This window comes from Cydia pomonella, chromosome 16 (assembly GCF_033807575.1).
Source record: "Cydia pomonella isolate Wapato2018A chromosome 16, ilCydPomo1, whole genome shotgun sequence".
Taxonomy (NCBI): Eukaryota; Metazoa; Arthropoda; class Insecta; order Lepidoptera; family Tortricidae; genus Cydia; species Cydia pomonella.
Genome location: NC_084718.1, coordinates 20550503 through 20570878, shown reverse-complemented (window position 1 = coordinate 20570878; position 20376 = coordinate 20550503). Strand labels below are relative to the sequence as shown.

General features: G+C 43.6%; 1 protein-coding gene across 1 annotated transcript in view; it reads right to left on the bottom strand.

Moving 5' to 3' along the window:
* Window positions 1–20376, bottom strand: part of LOC133526188 (ring canal kelch homolog) — a 23179-nt gene extending 2803 nt beyond the window's left edge. The window contains exons 1-12 of the mRNA XM_061862694.1: window positions 18680–20376; window positions 17396–17449; window positions 14981–15134; window positions 13443–13583; window positions 13129–13212; window positions 12528–12707; window positions 11899–12038; window positions 11661–11769; window positions 5947–6108; window positions 3135–3255; window positions 2346–2478; window positions 442–624 (exon numbers count right to left, since the gene is read on the bottom strand). Coding sequence (XP_061718678.1) covers window positions 442–624; window positions 2346–2478; window positions 3135–3255; window positions 5947–6108; window positions 11661–11769; window positions 11899–12038; window positions 12528–12707; window positions 13129–13212; window positions 13443–13583; window positions 14981–15134; window positions 17396–17449; window positions 18680–18708 — 1490 coding nt within the window. The 5' untranslated portion in view covers window positions 18709–20376. The remainder of the gene's footprint in view (window positions 1–441; window positions 625–2345; window positions 2479–3134; window positions 3256–5946; window positions 6109–11660; window positions 11770–11898; window positions 12039–12527; window positions 12708–13128; window positions 13213–13442; window positions 13584–14980; window positions 15135–17395; window positions 17450–18679) is intronic.

Here is a 20376-nt window from a genome sequence, read left to right as displayed (position 1 = left end):
TCGTATCACCCGACGGCGTACACTTTGTCTAACACGCCGACGCCGACTGAAGACCGTCTAGTACTCATGTTATAGTTCACTTACCTCTCCACAAAGCATAAACATTGCCTCGTAGCGCTGTCGTATCACCCGACGGCGTACACTTTGTCTAACACGCCGACGCTGACTGAATACCGTCTAGTACTCATGTTATAGTTCACTTACCTCTCCACAAAGCATAAACATTGCCTCGTAGCGCTGTCGTATCACCCGACGGCGTACACTTTGTCTAACACGCCGACGGCGACTGAAAACCATCTAGTACTCATTTTATAGTTCACTTACCTCTCCACAGAGTGCAGACATTGCCTGGCGGCGCCTTCGTAGGCGACGGCGTACACTTTGTCTAACACGCCGACGGCGACTGAAGCCCATCTAGTACTCATGCTATAGTTCCCTTACCTCTCCACCGAGTGCAGACATTGCCTGGCGGCGCCGTCGTAGCCCCCGACGGCGTACACCTGGCCGGCCAGCACGCCGACCCCGACCGAGGACCGCCGGGTGCTCATGCTGGCTATCGGCCGCCACTCGGCCGCGCCGGGCTTTAGGACTTCTGCTGAGCTGAGGCCGGATGTGCCGTCGAACCTTAACAAATATGGATTAAAGAGTAAACATTATTTCGTGTAAAACGCTCGATTTTTTCATTGACAATTTTGATGTTAAGTTACGGTCAGCAGAATAAGTAACATTACTTCGTGGCTTAAGTCCTAGAATTATAAAAATCTTGACATTCTAATTTCAATCTTAATATATGGGGGCACGGCAGTGCCCCGCCAAGACGAGCAAAGCGAAGCACAAGGGTACAAATACAAATACAAAACTTTATTAATAACGCCAAAGTTATAGGTCAAAATGTCTTAATAATAGGTACTACTTAACTACTTTTTCTCGAAGCGCTTCGTCGTTTTTTAACCAATAGTAGACTTATTAAGCATAAAAAAATTATATTGCATAGCTCTCATACTTTAGATTTCATTCATATCTAAAAAAAACCTGATTTCGTCACTCACTCATGATCATCAAAAGCCTTGGGGTACTTCCTGATGTCCTAGGAAGCTGAAATTTGGTATGTAGGATAGTATTAGTACAGAAGCAACAAAAAAAAACTTGAAATTTTTTGCCCCTAAGGGGGTGAAAAGGGGGGTGAAATTTGTATGTACAATCAATAACCGCTGAACCGATTTAGTTGAAATTTGGTATTGGAAGATTGTCATAAGCAACGTACAAAAGAAGTGAAATCCCATTAAAATATTTTCATGTAAAATGTTGCCAAGACCATACGGCTCGCACTGTAAAAAAATTATCAAATCTCTTTTAGAGCCAAGTTTCTAACTCTACAAGCCCTTCATGAAAATGTTTTTGTTAGGATTTATATTTCAATATAATATCTGAGAATAATTAAGTCTATAAATACATTTGTAATTTATTGTACTGTTACAAGTAGAATAAAAACCGGCCAAGAGCATGTCGGGCCATGCTCAGAGTAGGCTTCCGTAGTGTACAAGTAAATTGCACAAGCATCATATTCATCATTTGCCCCATCAGCATTTAGTTTATATAAAAGTGTTATAATTAGTCAATAAGTACCCTTTTTCCATTCATTAAATAATCACGTTCGCTACTGTATAAGTGTGCACACCTATCAAGTTATAATAAAGCAAGTTTATATCAAGAATTCGTCTTTCGTGTTTCACATTACTATCAAGAATCTATCAAGTAAATGTTAGAGTTGGCAAGTACTCTAACACGTAGTTACTCTTCCGTCACAATAAGCTAAACTGGAGCTTAAAGTATGGTAGATTGTTAACCAAGGGATGAACTGTGGGTGTACGTCTTTTTACTATGAAGGGGAAACTTTTTCGCTATTTTTTTCTTTTAATGTCTTTCTTAAGCTCTACTTCCAAGATTTTTTTCATATTTTTTGGACCTATGGTTCAAAAGTTAGAGGGGGGGGACATTTTTTTTTCTTTCGGAGCTATTATCTCCGAATATATTCACTTTATCAAGAAATGTTTGTTGAAGACCCCTATTACTTTTATCCCACACTGTAGGGTTGAAGCAAAAAAAAAAAAAAAACACCCCCACTTTACGTATAGGGGAGGTACCCAAAAAAAAAAATTTTTAGATATTATTGTACGACTTTGTCGGCTTTATTGATTTATATATCTATGCCAAATTTCAGCTTTCTAGCACTAACGACCACGGAGCAAAGCCTCGGACAGACAGACAGACAGACGGACATGGCGAAACTATAAGGGTTCCTAGTTGAGTACGGAACCCTAAAAATGAGAATGTATAATAGTCACCCGCCGACCGCGTAGACCGTCCGGTCCACGACGCACACGCCCAGCGTGGAGCGGCGGCAGCACAGCGCCGGGCCCGCGCTCCACGCGTCCGTCGCCGGGCAGTACACGTCCACGCTGCGCACGCGGAGAGTACCTTCCACATCAAATTATTGTAGCCAGGCATATGCACGAAAATGTTATGCTCGTTAATGGATTATGTATAATTAACGTTTTCACTAAAATATTGTTTGTTTAAATGATTTGTAATAATAAAGAGACACAAATATTTGAACTGAACTGCTTGTCCGACCATGTGGCCGGCACAATTTGGATTTTTTGATATTTTTTTCAATAAAACAATTCTCTGGTGGATAATTCTTCAATATTTTTTTTTTACAGTTGTTATACTCTGATAGCATTTCATAGTATTAAGTTAATTATAAAATTATGTTTTACATATAGGGAACAATTGGTCTATATCAAAAGAAACTCTATAGTCTGTATCTTTAGGTATTTAAAAAAAGGTAAACAAAATCTACCCTCAAATGGCTCCTTAAGGCAGCTGAGGGTAGATGAAAACATTACATGATCAAATAATGTAGGTTTAAAGTCAGGTCGTTCAGTGTCAGATCCAGGCGGTTTCGTATTTGGTTGGTTAACCAATAAATATTAAAACTACCCGTAAATGTACAAATTGTTTGTTTACCTTTTTTTAAATACCTAAAGATACAGACTATAGCTAGTAGGTTATTTACTTACATGTTTCATAAGACTGTTTGTTTCTAAATGAATTAAATAAGATTGTCATACCGTTGAAGCCGCCGACGGCGAGCACCTGGTGGTCGAGCACGGCGAGCCCGGCGCGGCAGCGGCGCGAGGGCAGCGCCGCGCACGCGCGCCAGCGCCCGCACTCCAGGTGGAACGCCTCCACCTGCGCCACAACCAGCCCTCACTCCGAGCTTCTGGCTACTTCGCATCGGTACACTTCAAGTGACGTTATGGCATTATGATGCGGGGTAGTCATGTATGCGACTTTAAATATTTTTGTGCATATATTAAGCGAGATTGGCTGCAATACGGCGAGATTATGGCTTTTAATTATGTATTATACTCCTCGCGGAGAAAGTGAATGATGGTCCTTATGACACCTAATTTAAAATTGTTAATTTTCTTTTGAAAATCGAAACTTATTCGAATTCGCTTAAAAGGACAAGAATTTTCAAAAACAGTCGAACTTTTAGAAGGATCATCAATCCTTTTACGAAATATTTTAGTCAAAAGTGCAAAAGTTTGAAAAGATATACCGCTTTCATTTCAATGAAAATTTGACAGATAAAAACACAATGCCACGGAACAGCTAAGTTTCGAAATTGCGATATGATACCTACATATATCTTCATATACTTTCATACCATGCGTTCATTATTAAGATAATACACCCTAAAGAATCGAGGTAAATTGTTTCGTAAGTGGAACACCGCGAACGCTCTATAATGGTACCCAGTCATATGCTATGTGCCTGTCCTCCTTCAAAAGCAAAGCTTGAGACAGCCGCTAGTCGCTGCGAGCGACGCATCAGTATGTACAAACAGTATCATCTTTACTTGATAATAGACCTAATGCCTTTGCAATAAGGTTCACAAAGAGCCAGGTAACAGTACAAGCACGTGAGTCGCTGACCTCCCGGACCGCCTTGGGCGCCTGGCCGCCCACGACGAGCAGCGCGCCGCTCCGGCCGCATCAGGTGGAGCGACAGGTACTGACCTCCCGGACCGCCTTGGGCGCCTGGCCGCCCGCGACGAGCAGCGCGCCGCTCCGGCCGCATCAGGTGGAGCGACAGGTACTGACCTCCCGGACCGCCTTGGGCGCCTGGCCGCCCACGACGAGCAGCGCGCCGCTCCGGCCGCATCAGGTGGAGCGACAGGTACTGACCTCCCGGACCGCCTTGGGCGCCTGGCCGCCCACGACGAGCAGCGCGCCGCTCCGGCCGCATCAGGTGGAGCGACAGGTACTGACCTCCCGGACCGCCTTGGGCGCCTGGCCGCCCACGACGAGCAGCGCGCGCGGCGCGCGGGGCGGGCGGCGCGGCCGGGCGCGCGCGCACGCCGCCGCCGCCGCCGCGCGCCGCTCCGGCCGCATCAGGTGGAGCGACAGGTACTGACCTCCCGGACCGCCTTGGGCGCCTGGCCGCCCACGACGAGCAGCGCGCGCGGCGCGCGGGGCGGGCGGCGCGGCCGGGCGCGCGCGCACGCCGCCGCCGCCGCCGCGCGCCGCTCCGGCCGCATCAGGTGGAGCGACAGGTACTGACCTCCCGGACCGCCTTGGGCGCCTGGCCGCCCACGACGAGCAGCGCGCGCGGCGCGCGGGGCGGGCGGCGCGGCCGGGCGCGCGCGCACGCCGCCGCCGCCGCCGCGCGCCGCTCCGGCCGCATCAGGTGGAGCGACAGGTACTGACCTCCCGGACCGCCTTGGGCGCCTGGCCGCCCACGACGAGCAGCGCGCGCGGCGCGCGGGGCGGGCGGCGCGGCCGGGCGCGCGCGCACGCCGCCGCCGCCGCCGCGCGCCGCTCCGGCCGCATCAGGTGGAGCGACAGGTACTGACCTCCCGGACCGCCTTGGGCGCCTGGCCGCCCACGACGAGCAGCGCGCGCGGCGCGCGGGGCGGGCGGCGCGGCCGGGCGCGCGCGCACGCCGCCGCCGCCGCCGCGCGCCGCTCCGGCCGCATCAGGTGGAGCGACAGGTACTGACCTCCCGGACCGCCTTGGGCGCCTGGCCGCCCACGACGAGCAGCGCGCGCGGCGCGCGGGGCGGGCGGCGCGGCCGGGCGCGCGCGCACGCCGCCGCCGCCGCCGCGCGCCGCTCCGGCCGCATCAGGTGGAGCGACAGGTACTGACCTCCCGGACCGCCTTGGGCGCCTGGCCGCCCACGACGAGCAGCGCGCGCGGCGCGCGGGGCGGGCGGCGCGGCCGGGCGCGCGCGCACGCCGCCGCCGCCGCCACGCGCCGCTCCGGCCGCATCAGGTGGAGCGACAGGTACTGACCTCCCGGACCGCCTTGGGCGCCTGGCCGCCCACGACGAGCAGCGCGCGCGGCGCGCGGGGCGGGCGGCGCGGCCGGGCGCGCGCGCACGCCGCCGCCGCCGCCGCGCGCCGCTCCGGCCGCATCAGGTGGAGCGACAGGTACTGACCTCCCGGACCGCCTTGGGCGCCTGGCCGCCCACGACGAGCAGCGCGCGCGGCGCGCGGGGCGGGCGGCGCGGCCGGGCGCGCGCGCACGCCGCCGCCGCCGCCGCGCGCCGCTCCGGCCGCATCAGGTGGAGCGACAGGTACTGACCTCCCGGACCGCCTTGGGCGCCTGGCCGCCCACGACGAGCAGCGCGCGCGGCGCGCGGGGCGGGCGGCGCGGCCGGGCGCGCGCGCACGCCGCCGCCGCCGCCGCGCGCCGCTCCGGCCGCATCAGGTGGAGCGACAGGTACTGACCTCCCGGACCGCCTTGGGCGCCTGGCCGCCCACGACGAGCAGCGCGCGCGGCGCGCGGGGCGGGCGGCGCGGCCGGGCGCGCGCGCACGCCGCCGCCGCCGCCGCGCGCCGCTCCGGCCGCATCAGGTGGAGCGACAGGTACTGACCTCCCGGACCGCCTTGGGCGCCTGGCCGCCCACGACGAGCAGCGCGCGCGGCGCGCGGGGCGGGCGGCGCGGCCGGGCGCGCGCGCACGCCGCCGCCGCCGCCGCGCGCCGCTCCGGCCGCATCAGGTGGAACGACAGCGCCTCGATCACCAGGTCCTTCACCTGCGAATAACCGCGACACCGCAATCATTCATAGTGTATCACGGAAAGATAAAGATATAGTTAGTATATAGTTTATTTTCCAAGTAGACATATTACAATGCGCTTATGAACGTCAAATAAAGCTACGCCGGCTCTAATCCTACACCTCTGACCCCAGAAGATTTAAATCTCTCCTAAACACACACCTCCCTACCCCTCCTACAATTAATAAAATAGAAATTGTGTCTAAAAATAACTTCTGTCTACATTTTTCTATTAATATTCTGGTGCTCTATTTCATTTCATGCATGGTGTGAAATAACTTATTTTAAATACAGTGAACATAACGTTGTTGTTAACATATTAAAGCATAGTTCATATAGAATTGGTACGCACGTTATTTTTTTAAGTTAATAAAATAAGAAAGTTATGAATGGTGAATTTTAAATAGTAATGTATTTAGCTTTCAAATATGTATAAATTAAAAAAAATCTCTGTTATGTAAATAATAACGAACTGTTTTCATAATGGGCCCCCGTCATTTTCTGCACAACACTTTTGTCGACATTTTTGGCGTGTTGATTTCTTGTAGATCGCAATGAAATTTGACTAGTCTTATTTAAAAAAAAATTTCATTATTAGGTAGTTCAGTATTTTTTGATAGATTGAAATTGGGGAAAATTCGAAGGATTCATCTCGCGGGGTATGTAATTGGCCTGATTATTAGCATACCATGCCAAAACTTTTTTTGAGTAGTGGCAGCTGGCTAAAACTGGCCAACATTTCACATGACCGTTATGGGTTCTAATAAATGGCAATACTCATTTCTCTAAGCACTCTTTAATATAAAGGTCCAACTTCATTGTTGACTATGTTATAAAACTTTTCGTCTTACAGCCACAATTATGAATTCCTTGCCATATCATATGTTTTTTTGCGAACTTGTCAAGTTTGACGAACTTATATTTTTCGGGTAAATTACCTCTGTTATTGGCCATATAAAACTTCGAACCGACTAGTTGATTAAAATCGAGTTTTACATACGTCTTGTCGTCCAACAACAAGCAACCTTCGAATTTTGTCAATACTGGGTCGTACAATAGTCGAGCTAGTGTTTTAGCTTGTCGGATCTGTCTAACAGTCCGATTTGGCTGTTTTACTGCTCGATAGCTTTTATAGGCACCTCTGAGGTGAATCATCTTTATCTTTCTAGAAGTTTCTTTGAATTTTTGGGATAAATCGTAATTAGTCCGTCCTGAATTTTGTTTGAGTGACCTTGGGACTTTTTCTCAAAATCTTGTTATTTGTCCCAGACCTCCGATTAGTTTGTATTTTCCTGTCGGCTGATAGAGTCTCCTTGTAACGTTTTATGACCCTACAAATACTAGCTTTTAGCATCTTAAGCGACTTAGCTGTCTTTGTCCGGGATCGATAAGAATTTTCGAAGTATTTGTGCACGATCAATCTCCTGTTCTCAATTTTCATGGTCGACAACTTTAAAATGCATAAAGCTAGAAAAAATAATATTTTCACCATTAATACTTTGAAGGTTGGTGATTGAACTGTAATTGTGAATTTTTTTTTCCGCCATGGAATTATTATTTTTTAAACATTGCTAATAATGTGCCAATTCTATATGAACTAAGCTTTATTGCAAGTGCCTATTTAAATAGTGCGTGTTATTTAACTTAATGTTAAATATTAAGATGTTGCTATATGTGAGATTCTATAATTGGCTCTGTGTCACTATTTATGTTGTTATTAGCATAGTTATAGCTGTTGGTTCTCCATGTAAATAAATAAATAAATTGTAGAAGAGTATCCCAATATGGGACCGACAAGAAACTCGGCGGGACACATCTTTTCAAAGCATTACATCTTATAACTAACATGCATTAAACAAAAAAATACAATTTAAATTAATATGGAATTAAAATACGTTATCATCATTGTCAAACATCCCTATCCATGATATAATCGCTAACTTTATAGTATGCTTGCGAAATGAGTTTTTGCTTAACAACAGTTTTGAATTTAGAATCTGTAAGCTCGGTGACATTTTTTGGTATCTTGTTATAGAATTTTATATAATTCCCCAAGAACGACTTTCTTGTTTTAGCCAGTCTGTAAGATGCAGCGAACGAAAAAAACATAGAAGACTAATCTCAAACAAAATATCAGCGTAAAAGTGGCCCCACTATTAAAACACGCAGTACTCATAACGGACCAATTGCAACTCGTCGATGTTGACGTCTTGTTTTTTTCGACGAAACTGTGTTTGACCATGATTAGTCAATTTAAACCACCCAAACTACGATTGGTGTATTATAAAATAAGGCGCTGTGATTGGCTGTAGCATTGACACTTGAAAATACATGACAATGAAAACCAACACCACGTAGACGGTTTCATGCGATATAGAACGTTTTAATTGCTACATTTTTGTATGATAATTTGTTATTTTATTTTAAAGAGTATTCATATATAGGCTTATTGTTTGTTCGTTTGTCGCACGTGTTTAAAGGCAATTAAGCCTCCGAACCAATTAATAGATTGTATCGTTCATGCAGAAATTCGTATTGAACACGTCGTCGTAGGAACAGTTTGTATGGGAATGGGAAAATATCATTATTGTTTTTACTATTTCCTTTGTGTGGCCTACTCCACATCAAAGTACGCAAACAAAACAGAGTCACAAAACCTTTTTCGTGTGGTGTGGACCCACTCACGACAGCCGACAACATGGCGGCGCGCGGGCTGGCAACCGTTGCTAGACCGCCGGTAACGCGTCCGCCGTGCCGACCGCGTCTGAGGGCCTACCGCGAACCACGTTCGAAGTGTTGCCTCCCTATCACACTTACGCACGAATTTACAAGTGCGACAGAGAGGCAACACGTCGAACGTGGTTCGCGGTAGGCCCTCTGTCATCAGTGTTACCTACGTCACGGGATCGATCGCTCGCACATCGTCAACGCCAGTTAAATCCTATCCGCTTACTTGACTAGTAGCTTATCGTGATACTAACCTATGGATTCACGGACTAATATAAATGGTATGGTGCATGAACCTAACTAGTGTTTCGGTGAACTGTGTGTGCCTGTGCTAACCGCTTGTGTTTAATACTAACTTAAATAATAATAACTTTTTAACTGTATTTCGAACATTACATATTGTTTATTAAGTGCGTGCATTATTATTTACGATCCACGTAGGTTTAACACCCACACTTGCATTCTCTCCATATTTTTTCACCGTTCAAACCGTCCCTGGACCTAGAAATATTGCAATACCAAAATTAGCCAAATCGGTCCAGCCTTCCGCGAATTTAACGAAAAGTTATAAATAGCAGCGAGATCTTTACTTTACTTAGTAAAAATGAACCTACACATAAAAAAGCGCCACCTACAACGACGATTCGTATTTACTATCACGAATTTAAATTGTCAAAATAACAACCTGAACAAATTTAAAATGAAAGTTTCTTAATATCAACGATTGTTTAAAATGCATAACATCATCCCCATATGAAACCTGTTTTGATCATGAGAAATCAAAATATCTGGGGATCCTAGCTAAACTATACGTGAAAAGTAATCCCATATTGTTTCCAGTGTTTGTTGGAACGACTAGCACATCATTTATCCGCACAATAAGGCATATTTCTTTTATTAAAGATATAATTTTAATACTTCTTACTACGACTGTGACAACGGGCCGCCATTTGCGAACTAAATAGCTCCGCGGCACAAAGTTGACGCCCCGCCCGCTTCGGCACAATATGTGTGGGGTCATTTTGCAGAGCTAGTTCGTCATCTATGTTTATTATCAATCGCTGGTAAGATGTTACTTTAAGCTTTCCTATGTTTCTTGTAGCCTTTGGCTTATCAACATTGGTTGGGAAACTGTGTAAGTTTTCCCTTACAAACATTATTATTTCAAATATATATAGCGGCGGCAGAGTTAGAATATGTATTTCCATAAATAATTTTCTTAGTGACTCACGCGACCCCAGGCTGTAAATGTTGAATCAATATCAGCAGCTGATCCCCACAAAATAAGACCATAAGTAATTATACTGTTCAAGTAAGCAAAGTAGACTAACCGTGCCGTCTCTACATCGGTAAGCTGCCTTATTCTCCTTACTGCAAACGCAGCGAAGCTCAACCCGTTAGTTAATGAAGTTACATAGGAGCCCCATTGTAATTTGGAGGCTAAAGTTATTCCTAGAAAATAGCAGTCTTAACAAATTCTACTTTGACCATTTCAATATTAGAGACTACATTTTCAGTTGATAAGTTTGCTAGAGAAAACCGTATAAATTTCGTGTTACTTGGATTCAGTACTAGTACTATTATTGGCAGCAAACCGTCGGATATCATGGATACGATATTGTTTGGTTCAACAAGCTCAGTATCTCTCCTATTAACTTTGAACAATAAAGAAGTATCGTCAGCAAATAACAATGCCTTATCTTCGGCTTACCATATATGGCAGGTCAGTGACATACACAAGGAATAAAAATGGGCCTAAAATAGGTCCTTGGGGTACTCCCATATCTATTGCTATTTCGGAAGAGATTACTCCAATAATTGCTATCTTTTGATTTCTCTGTGCCAGATGTGATCTAATAAGATTTAATGCAAGTCCTTTAATACCGTAACAAGTTTACTAATTAGAGTACCGTGGTCTACACAATCAAAAGCTTTAGAGAGGTCGCAAAATACGCCAATTGCGTCATGTGACTCCTCCCATGCCTGCAAAATGAATTTAATTAAACTGTTACCAGCATCAGTAGTGGACCTGCTTTTCGTGAAGCCAAACTGCTGTACGTGAAAATTTTGTTCAAATTAAAGTGCGAAATCAACTGCATTAGCATTATTTTTTCGAATATTTTGCTAAACGCCGGTAGCACAGAAACAGGACGATAATCAGAAGGATTATCCTCTATCCTCTATCTCTATCTAGAAGGATATCTATATGGCCTGATTTAAAAATAGGAACTACTTTACTATATTTCATCAAGTTCGGAAAAACACCATTGTCTATACAACTATTAAAAATACGAGCTAGAGTGGGTGCCACGACATCCATCCGCCGAAAAGCCCCGCTCCACCCGGCCCCGAATGAAACATCCGAAATATGACCCTTACTTTTAGTCTGTGGAATAAAATTTGAAAAGCCAAAATCCAAATAATCCGGCCGACAAAAAGAACGCGAGGCAACCGAAACAGATCATGACACGTGAAATAAAAAGTTTGAAAACCGCTGGGTTTAGGTCGTTTGCTTTGGTTTTTTGGTTTTAGGTTTCAAATTTCCCTGTGTATGAAGTACAGAAATAAAACTAAATCATGTTTAAACCTCTTATCTAAGAACTCCAAACCCACAACACTCACAGCAATTGAGTTTGAAATTGTGACCTGTAATACCTTCTTACCAATAAATTATGTCTATGTCAATAAAATTCCCCATTGCGCGCGTAACACGTCCTGCGGCAGTAGCGGGTGGCGGGGCGCACGCGAGCCAGCGTGCCCAGTGTGCGCACCTGCGAACATTACGTACTGCACTACACTGACCTGCACGCCGGCGGACGCGAGCGGCTCGGCGGCGGCGCGCGCCACCAGCACGTCCTGCGGCAGTAAGGGTAAGCGCACGTGCGCTAGTAAAGTGCCCAGGTGTGCGCGCCTGCAAACAAACACATACTTTACTATACACTGTTAAACTTAAATAGAAGAGAACGAAATGTACAGTACCAGCCAAATTGGCAAAAAATTCATTAGAAACATTTTTGTATATTTCGCCACTATTAAGTACCTCGTTTCAGGTTCATGTCTCATCCACCGTAACACAGCATCCAGGATGACTTCTTCATCAGGCGCCGCAATACGGTCACTGTCTAATAGGCGGGCGAGTGTTTCTGCTGAGAGACCGAGAAACTCGTCTTGTTCGAGAACCTAAAACAAATAATAATCATTATTTATTTTCATTTTATTCGTAATTTAATTTTATAAGAGATCCGACAGCTGTGACATTAAACAAACAATGTAGATACAGAGAACTCATATCATTTAAAATAACAAATCAAGAAATACACATCGGATATACACATTTGGGGCTTATGTGATGCCATCGTATGGTATCAAGCTTTACGAGATCAATCCTGACTCGGAAGGTAAACTTCAGGGTCGGAGGCCGAGACCTAGTGCCAACCGCGACGGAAGGCAGAAGGCTCGGTGGTCAGTTAATAGAGTTGCTGTTAGTACCTTCCTTCACGCTACTAACTGATTGTAGACCTCAATTACAAACAGCATAAGATCCATCGATGTTCAGTAAGTATCTGAACGAAGTGTCTGTCCAGGAATCTGTCAGCAGCTTGAGCCAGTTCGGAGCAAGCATGTAGCTCTGTAGGCATTATCTGGAGCCAGAGCAGTAGCTATCAATACCTGGAGGAAGTGTCGGTCCAGGAATCTGTCAGCAGCTTGAGCCAGTTCCGAGCAAGCATGGAGCTCGGCGAAGGCGCGGATGCCCAGGGCATTATCTGGGGCCAGTGCCGCAGCTAGGAACGAGCAGCAGGCTGCGCGAGCGCCGAGCACTTGGAGGAGAGAGGCTGCTGAGAGAATGCTCTGGAAGAGAAGCCAATAGTAAAAAAAAATTTTTTCGAGGTGATCTACTGGTTTAAGTGTGTGTGTCGCATATCAGCGTCTCATGTCTCATTGCCTCAGGAGCGCCGAGAACCGATGTGCTTAGTTTGTCGACTCTAACGCGCTGGCCACGACATTGAGCGACTGGCTTCGGCTAAGACGACAAGCATAGGTTGGAGCGAGACACAGCAATGGGTCCTTTCGTTCCCACCTACGGTTGTCACCTTAGCCTAAGCCAGTAAATTTCAGAGTTAGGTACTCGCATTTATAAGGCAAAACCATTTTGAATTTGGAAATCTCTTTTGTTAAACTGGCTAAAATCGCTATGGTCCAGATTTTGAGTTTACGTCGTTTTCCAAAAGTTTGATGACGGCAGTAACATCAGTGATGATGACCATAATACCTGAACGTTGTCCTCGTTGATGATCAAGGAATCAGGGTTGTACACGTAATCAACGATGGCTTGCAAAGCTTCCGGTTCCACATTCTGTAAACAGATAAACAAAATAATACAAATAAATTGAAAAACAAAAAAAGGCCCACAGAATTGGACTGCACGCCATAATTGCCAATATGTCTTAAAAAGCAAACCGAACGGCCGAAGGTCCGACGGAGTTGTTCCAAGCTATGGGAAGGTCACAACGCAATGCCTTGGCCCTCACATACCTGGTAAAAAACATGCTGCAGACGGCAACTTTTACGTTTTCTATTTTTTACCTGGATGGTGATAGTGGGCATCGTCCTCTCGTCGAACTGTGTGAACATGGCTCGGAAGTAGGGCGAGCTGGCGGCGAGCACTGCGCGGTGCGCGCCCACGCCTTCGTCCTCGGCGTCCCCCGCGCCACCTTCCGCGCAAGCCTGCACGGACAAGGCTCATAATTATGCTGAAAAAACCGGCCAAGAGCATGTCGGGCCACGCTCAGTGTAGGGTTCCGTAGTTACTCTTCCGTCACAATAAGCTAAACTGGAGCTTAAAGTATAGTAAATTGTTAACCAAGGCATGAAACCTTTCTCCCGAGTTAAACAAATAGGCAAATTTGCATAATCAGTACCTAATTAAAGTAAGTAAGTCTTTTTACTATGAAGGGGAAACTTTTTGCGATAACTCAAAAACAGCTAAACTGATCATGTCCGCTATAGTTTTCATTTAATGTATTTCTTAAGCTCTACTTCCACGATTTTTTTCATATTTTTTGGACCTATGGTTCAAAAGTTAGAGGGGGGGGGGGGGGACACATTTTTTTTCTTTCGGAGCGATTATCTCCGAATATATTCACTTTATCAAAAAATGTTTGTTGAAGACCCCTATTAGTTTTGAAAGACCTTTCCAACGTTATCCCACACTGCAGGGTTGAAGCAAAAAAAAATATTTACCCCAATTTACGTTATTAAAATTAAATTTTTAGATTTTATTGTACGACTTTGTCGGCCCCCAATTTACGTTATTAAAATTAAATTTTTAGATTTTATTGTACGACTGTCGGCTTTATTGATTTGTATATCCATGCCAAATTTCAGCTTTCTAGCACTAACGATAACGACCACGGAGCAAAGCCTCGGACAGACAGACAGACAGACAGACAGACGGACATGGCGAAACTATAAGAGTTCCTAGTTGACTACGGAACCCTAAAAACGAAACTTGTCCCTTCTGCTTCTAGCTGTAAATGAATACTCTTCGGCCATAATTTCTGACTTCTGACCAGTATTAAAATAACTGCGCCTCCAATAGGTATAGGTACTTACTAAAAAAATAACTGTAACGCAAGAAAATGTAACGAACGACCATAATAACCATTATGTGTAAGTTTATTAATATATACTTTATATTCATATAGTCTTGATTAGAAATTAATTTACTTTTGGTTGACTGGTAGAGAATGCCTTAAGGCATTAAGTCCGCCATTTGTACCTTCATGTAATGTGCAATAAAGATTAGGTAAATAGTCTAATCATTCAAAATCAAAAGACGCGGTTAGTACTAACTTGTAGAGCCATCATAAAGAGTGTCTTTAATTTAATTTCCATGGATTTTTCAACGAATCGTCTGTCATCCCATAGACGTGAATAATTAATCAATGAATAATCTTATAACATGTGACCCTACGACGTCAACCAGGGGCCAAAGTCTAACGCAATGGCCACGAAACACTCTCTCGGAGCGTCAGAGGCGTACAACTCGACGCTGACGCCACAACGTGTACGCTCGCGACGCTATGAGCGTGCGTTTTGTTTCCCTTGGGAAGCATACGTACCCTCAACCGAACATCGCAAAGCGCGTCATCACTACGCAGGCGCGCGAGAGCGTCCAATAAACGCGTAGCATGCGCAGCGCGTGCGCCGCCCGCCGCTTCTGCGCGCTGAGAACATTCATCCAGCGATGACTGCGACGCGCAGCGGACCATCAGGCTGAAAATATAAAACAGATATAGCCACGCAAGACCATTTTATCAGAAGAAAGAAGAGGCGTGCAGCGTTGCGTCGAGCATGCAAGGGATTTGAGCGTCATGCACTGGACGCTCACTCGTTTGCATTTGTTTAGCATGGACGCCGCGCCAGTTTCCCAACTTAGGCCTTGGATTAATACACAAATTGGATGCACTAAAAGTCTACTTACGTCGAGGACATGACGCGTCGTGGCAGCTCCTTTAATAACCTGAATTAGTCTGTATCATGTAGAAGTCTGTATACCGTGATAATGCCAAATATCGGCTTTTTAGGTTTATCAGAAGTGTTAACCTTTAACCACTGACGTACGAATGTGGTCAATGTGGTATGGTCAAGGAATTTAATTTGGTACCATTTTATACCTTGCCACGATAACATAGTATGAGGTCTCTACAGGGCCGGGCCGTAGTAAGGTCTGGCGATGTGCCGTTCTCAAAATTTTCACGGGAACAGAGAAATCTATCGGAAACGTTCTCTGAGACGGAAATTGTGGAGAAAGTATGGGCCACACTCGAAGAGAACGGTAACGAGAAGTTTGGATATTTTCCGGAAATTTCGTTGAAAAGGAATTCTCAGGAATGAGAACATTTTCATCGGCACATCACTAGGTTGGGCGATGGGATTTTAAGGTAGGGCATTGCCCATAATTAAAAAATATATATTTATTAAAAATTTCATACCCAAAGGAAAATATTCGTCCGTTTATCTTCATTATTTTAATAAATCCTCAAAGATTTAATCCACAAATAATAACACCGACATCACTCCTGCGCTGCGGGCGTACAAGTAAGATCAGGAAAACTATCCATCAAACTTAATCTTTCGGAAAACAAAACGAGTGCACGAATTTAGTACGTGTTTTATGTGTTTAAAACTTTGACATGTATCCACCAATAGTCAGCTGTGATATAACTGACAGATCTATGAATGAGTTTGAGCACAGCCTTGCGACAAGGCGCGGGCGCATTGCGTAAGACGTAGCTATACCTCTATTGCCTACAACACTACACTCATGTCCAAACATGAAGGTCAAACTAGTTTGCAAGAATGTGTAAACAAATATTTCTAAATGTGAATTAGTATGTCGGTTTTTTATTTATTTTATTATAAAAAAGATAAAGATAGTTTATTATTCAAGTAGGCATGTTACAATGCGCTTATGAACGTCAAATAAGGCTACACCGGCTCTAACCCTACACATTTGACCCTAGAAGATTTAAATCCCTTCTCATTTGGAGGAGGGAATCCCAATATATACCGGCAAGAAACTCGGTGCGACACATCTTTTCAAAACATTATGTCTTATAATTAACATGCATTAAATAGGAAAAAAAAAATACAATTTAGATTACTATAGCAATCATGCAATTACATACAGTAGCTACTTTTCTTTATATAAATTTGATTAAAAAATATATATGTAATATCAAATCATACAAATACGTATGTACTCTTTCAGAAAACATATCGAATTCTTACAAAAGGAAAGGAAAAATAAAATTTATCTGACAGATTACTATTTCTACAAAAAATATTTGATGTGCTTTCTTACCTGAGCTGTAAAAACTAAAATAACATATATGCTGCACATCAAGCAGAGATTGGAGTTTATACATAGGTCCGTTTCTCTTTTCAGTCTCAGAGAGAGAGATAGAGAGAGAGATATATGCCTACTTGAATAATAAAAAATATTTATCCTAACTTTATAATGACTAATGACCAAACCCCTGTTTGTCGCGAGTTGTAATTACGATCATTCAAAATTTGCTAAAGGAATGTCGATCGAAGACTCTATATTTAATTAAGCACTAGCAGAAGTTCATTTTTGCGCCCGTAAAACACGGGTTTGGTCATTAGTCATTATAAAGATAAGATAAGATAAAGATAATAGGCATATTACAATGCGCTTATGAACGCCAAATAAAGCTACACTGTATCTAACCTTATATCTCTGACCCGAGAAGATTTAAGTCCCCCCTCAATTGAAGGAATCCCCATATGGACCGGCAAGAAACTTGGCAACTATAAACATCATATTTTTATAAAAATTTAAGATTAATGATAACCTTGCCACATTTTGTGATTGCAAATGTCATACACTGTTAACTTGGTATGACTCTATTCTATTACAACTAAACAAACAAGATATCATAAACCACCTCACTGCTCTAAAGAACAAACCAATGCTACAGAATAAAGCCGGTTGTTCACACACAGTTTACCTGTAGCGGCCCCTGTCCCCGTCCCCTTCCACTGCGCTGCTCTCCTCGGCTGCCCTGTAATCATAAGAGAACTTGCTCACTAACACCGTAACACCTTTGCTGCGGCAATTTGTGTAACTCGTAATTAACTATACTTTGCATGGGGTCTTTCGACCCCCTACCGTAGTGAATGTGGTAAACTACACAACAATAGATTTAACTTCTCATCTGTGCATGATATGGAACCTGACCAATTAGTCAACTTTCTGTGCTTTTCCCCAAAAACATTTTTTGATCTATATGACACAACTGAGGTTAAAATCCATGATGTCTTACCACCACATACATATGAAAGATTAATAAACTCAAGATGCAGAAGTTGGTTACCAGGTCATGGTGTTCAATATGACCTGTACACAATTCTGTCTTAAATATTAAAGGGTTTTTCCGGGACTTTTTTTTAATGTATGTCCCTCATTGCTGCCCAGGACCAGAGTGAGTGGAACAAGAAGATGTCCCTCGTTCCTCAAAGTAAACTGGACCAATTGGGAAAAGTTAATGAAGTCCTAGAAGAATTGAGAGAACTTTTTAATGATTATCTTTGTCATGCTCAATGTACATTACATTACAAGCACCACCTGCAATATGTTACACAATGAAAGCCGCAAAAATATCTGACACAATCTTATTTGTAGAGCCAGAAGAGTGTGGCATATATTTTTGTGATCCTCAAATAGTAACAAATTAAATTCATTCCAATTTAATTATAGAACAAGGTTCAAATTAAAAAAAGGAAAACTTTCTATAATAGGCCTTATGAGATTAAAGTTAAGACTTTAAGTCATAACTGGAGCAGTCACAGTCAGGGTCAAAGGCCAAGTGGAGACTATCACAAAATATGTAGATTGTGAAATCATTAGCAATAATGAATACATAGTAAAACTAAAAATCTATTTAATTTAGTTTGCATATCCTTAAAACATGTTTTACATATCAAGGTTCTAATCACCTTGGAAGTGAAAAATGAGAAATCCACTAGAGAATCTTGTTTTCCTTCCTTATTTTGCAATAAATAGTATAGTTTAGCAATACCAAACAGCATTTTGTACTAAGAAACCTCAACAATCACGGTATGAATAAAATGAACTAACTACAGGTGAGTAGGTAACCAGCAATAGCTGTTTAGAAGTTAGAAGGTAGTTATATAGTAGTACTGTGATCTACTCGTACAGGCTCTTAGCATAAAGATTGTAGGATATTGTATGCGAACTATCGAATCGGAAAATACTTTATAATGATGCTTACATTTGCCTGTCGACGTCCATGGCACGCATGTGTCTCCAGGCCTCCTGTTCCGCCTCCGCGGGCCCCTCACGCTCCGGGTCGTCCAGCGCGCCAGCTGACTTAAAACTCTACAACTACACAATATCACTTCATCAGCACACTATTTCACTTGTTATTGACTAATTATAACAGATTTTAGCTTATAAATGTAATTTACTGTTCGCAAAACTTCTCAAAAGCACACGATCGACGGTTCGATTTAATGCTGAGTTTGTTTTGTCAACTTTGACATTTCGCAAATCATTGACAGTTAGCTGTTTGTTTGACAACTGAAGAATCGATTTTCGTAACCAGAAATTTATGAATTCTGTTTTTTTCTATCATTCTAATACACAAGTACGTACAAAAATACATTGTTGACATTATTCTTTATAATATAATTTAGTGAATCATAATAAATAAAATTAAACTGATTTTCTTGAGCGCCATCTAGGGACTCGATATCAATAGGGACTTCATTCAATCACACGACAGCTAGTGTCACCTTGACAGCTTTGATGTCATGGAAGTAGTTTTAAATGATAACCAGAGATGGCGCGGTACTCAAAAAGTTTATTAGAATAAATTAGTTTTTCATTTGTGTAATTGTGCGATAATAAATAGATACAGCACCCCAGTTAGTCCCGGCAAGTAAGAATTAAAAAGTAAACCTACACAAACATGACATCGCTACTGTCCTACCGCCGACGAATTGTGAGAAGCAAGTAGCGATTGACTACAATGAGCGAGTAATTTCCTTATTTTCTTGGGCCTAGACTAGACTAGATGTGCAACAGTACCTACACATAGAAAGCGAGATATATTTACAATATGTAATTATGCAATGTACCTTCGTCTCTATGCCGATATTACCAATCCAATACATACCTACATCGGTGCCTGTCCATATGTCCGTGAATCCGTGTTTGCGGTCTGCAGTTGCAGCGAGTCCGGGCGGATGCGGATATTGCACATTTGCATGGATGCATCGCCATTGGCCAGGGAACCCTCGCCTTCCTGGGCCGGTGTCGGATCGGAGTAGATCAATAGTGGTTATACAAGGTGCCCGTGAGCATTGCGAGAGATTTTAATGGTGCATTCCTGATGGCAACAGAAGCAAAAAATGTTATATGACTTTTCGTGAAATTCGACAAAAAAAATTTTTTTCTTTGATATTTTTTTCCCTTTTTTGAACACTCCTGTACACCCTAAAATTAACTAAAAAGTTTTTTTATTTGGGGGTAGCCTCTCAAATACATTTTTTTAATTTTTCGATGTCAATCAATAGGTATGTCCAGACTAGACCTCAAAGTGGCAATACCGCAGTCATAAATGTATTTTGTACCGACTTATGGCGAAAGAACGATTTCGAAAAACATTAAATTATCTCTGAAACTAGGCCTAATCCAGAAAATTTTATACGACATTTTAGTTTCTAAATATTACCAGGAATGATTAGTTACAATGTCTCGCAATGCTCACGAGCACCTTGTATAGTACCATATTAACCGCAATTTACACGTCCGTTTCCACATTTGTTTGTATTAAGAGTATGTAGTGTATGTACCTACATAATTACATATGTATATAGCCTAAGTATATAGATATTATGCTTGTTTCACATCTTATTAACTTAAAAATGCACCTGAACTTCCTGGTATCCGATTAGGGATTGCAAT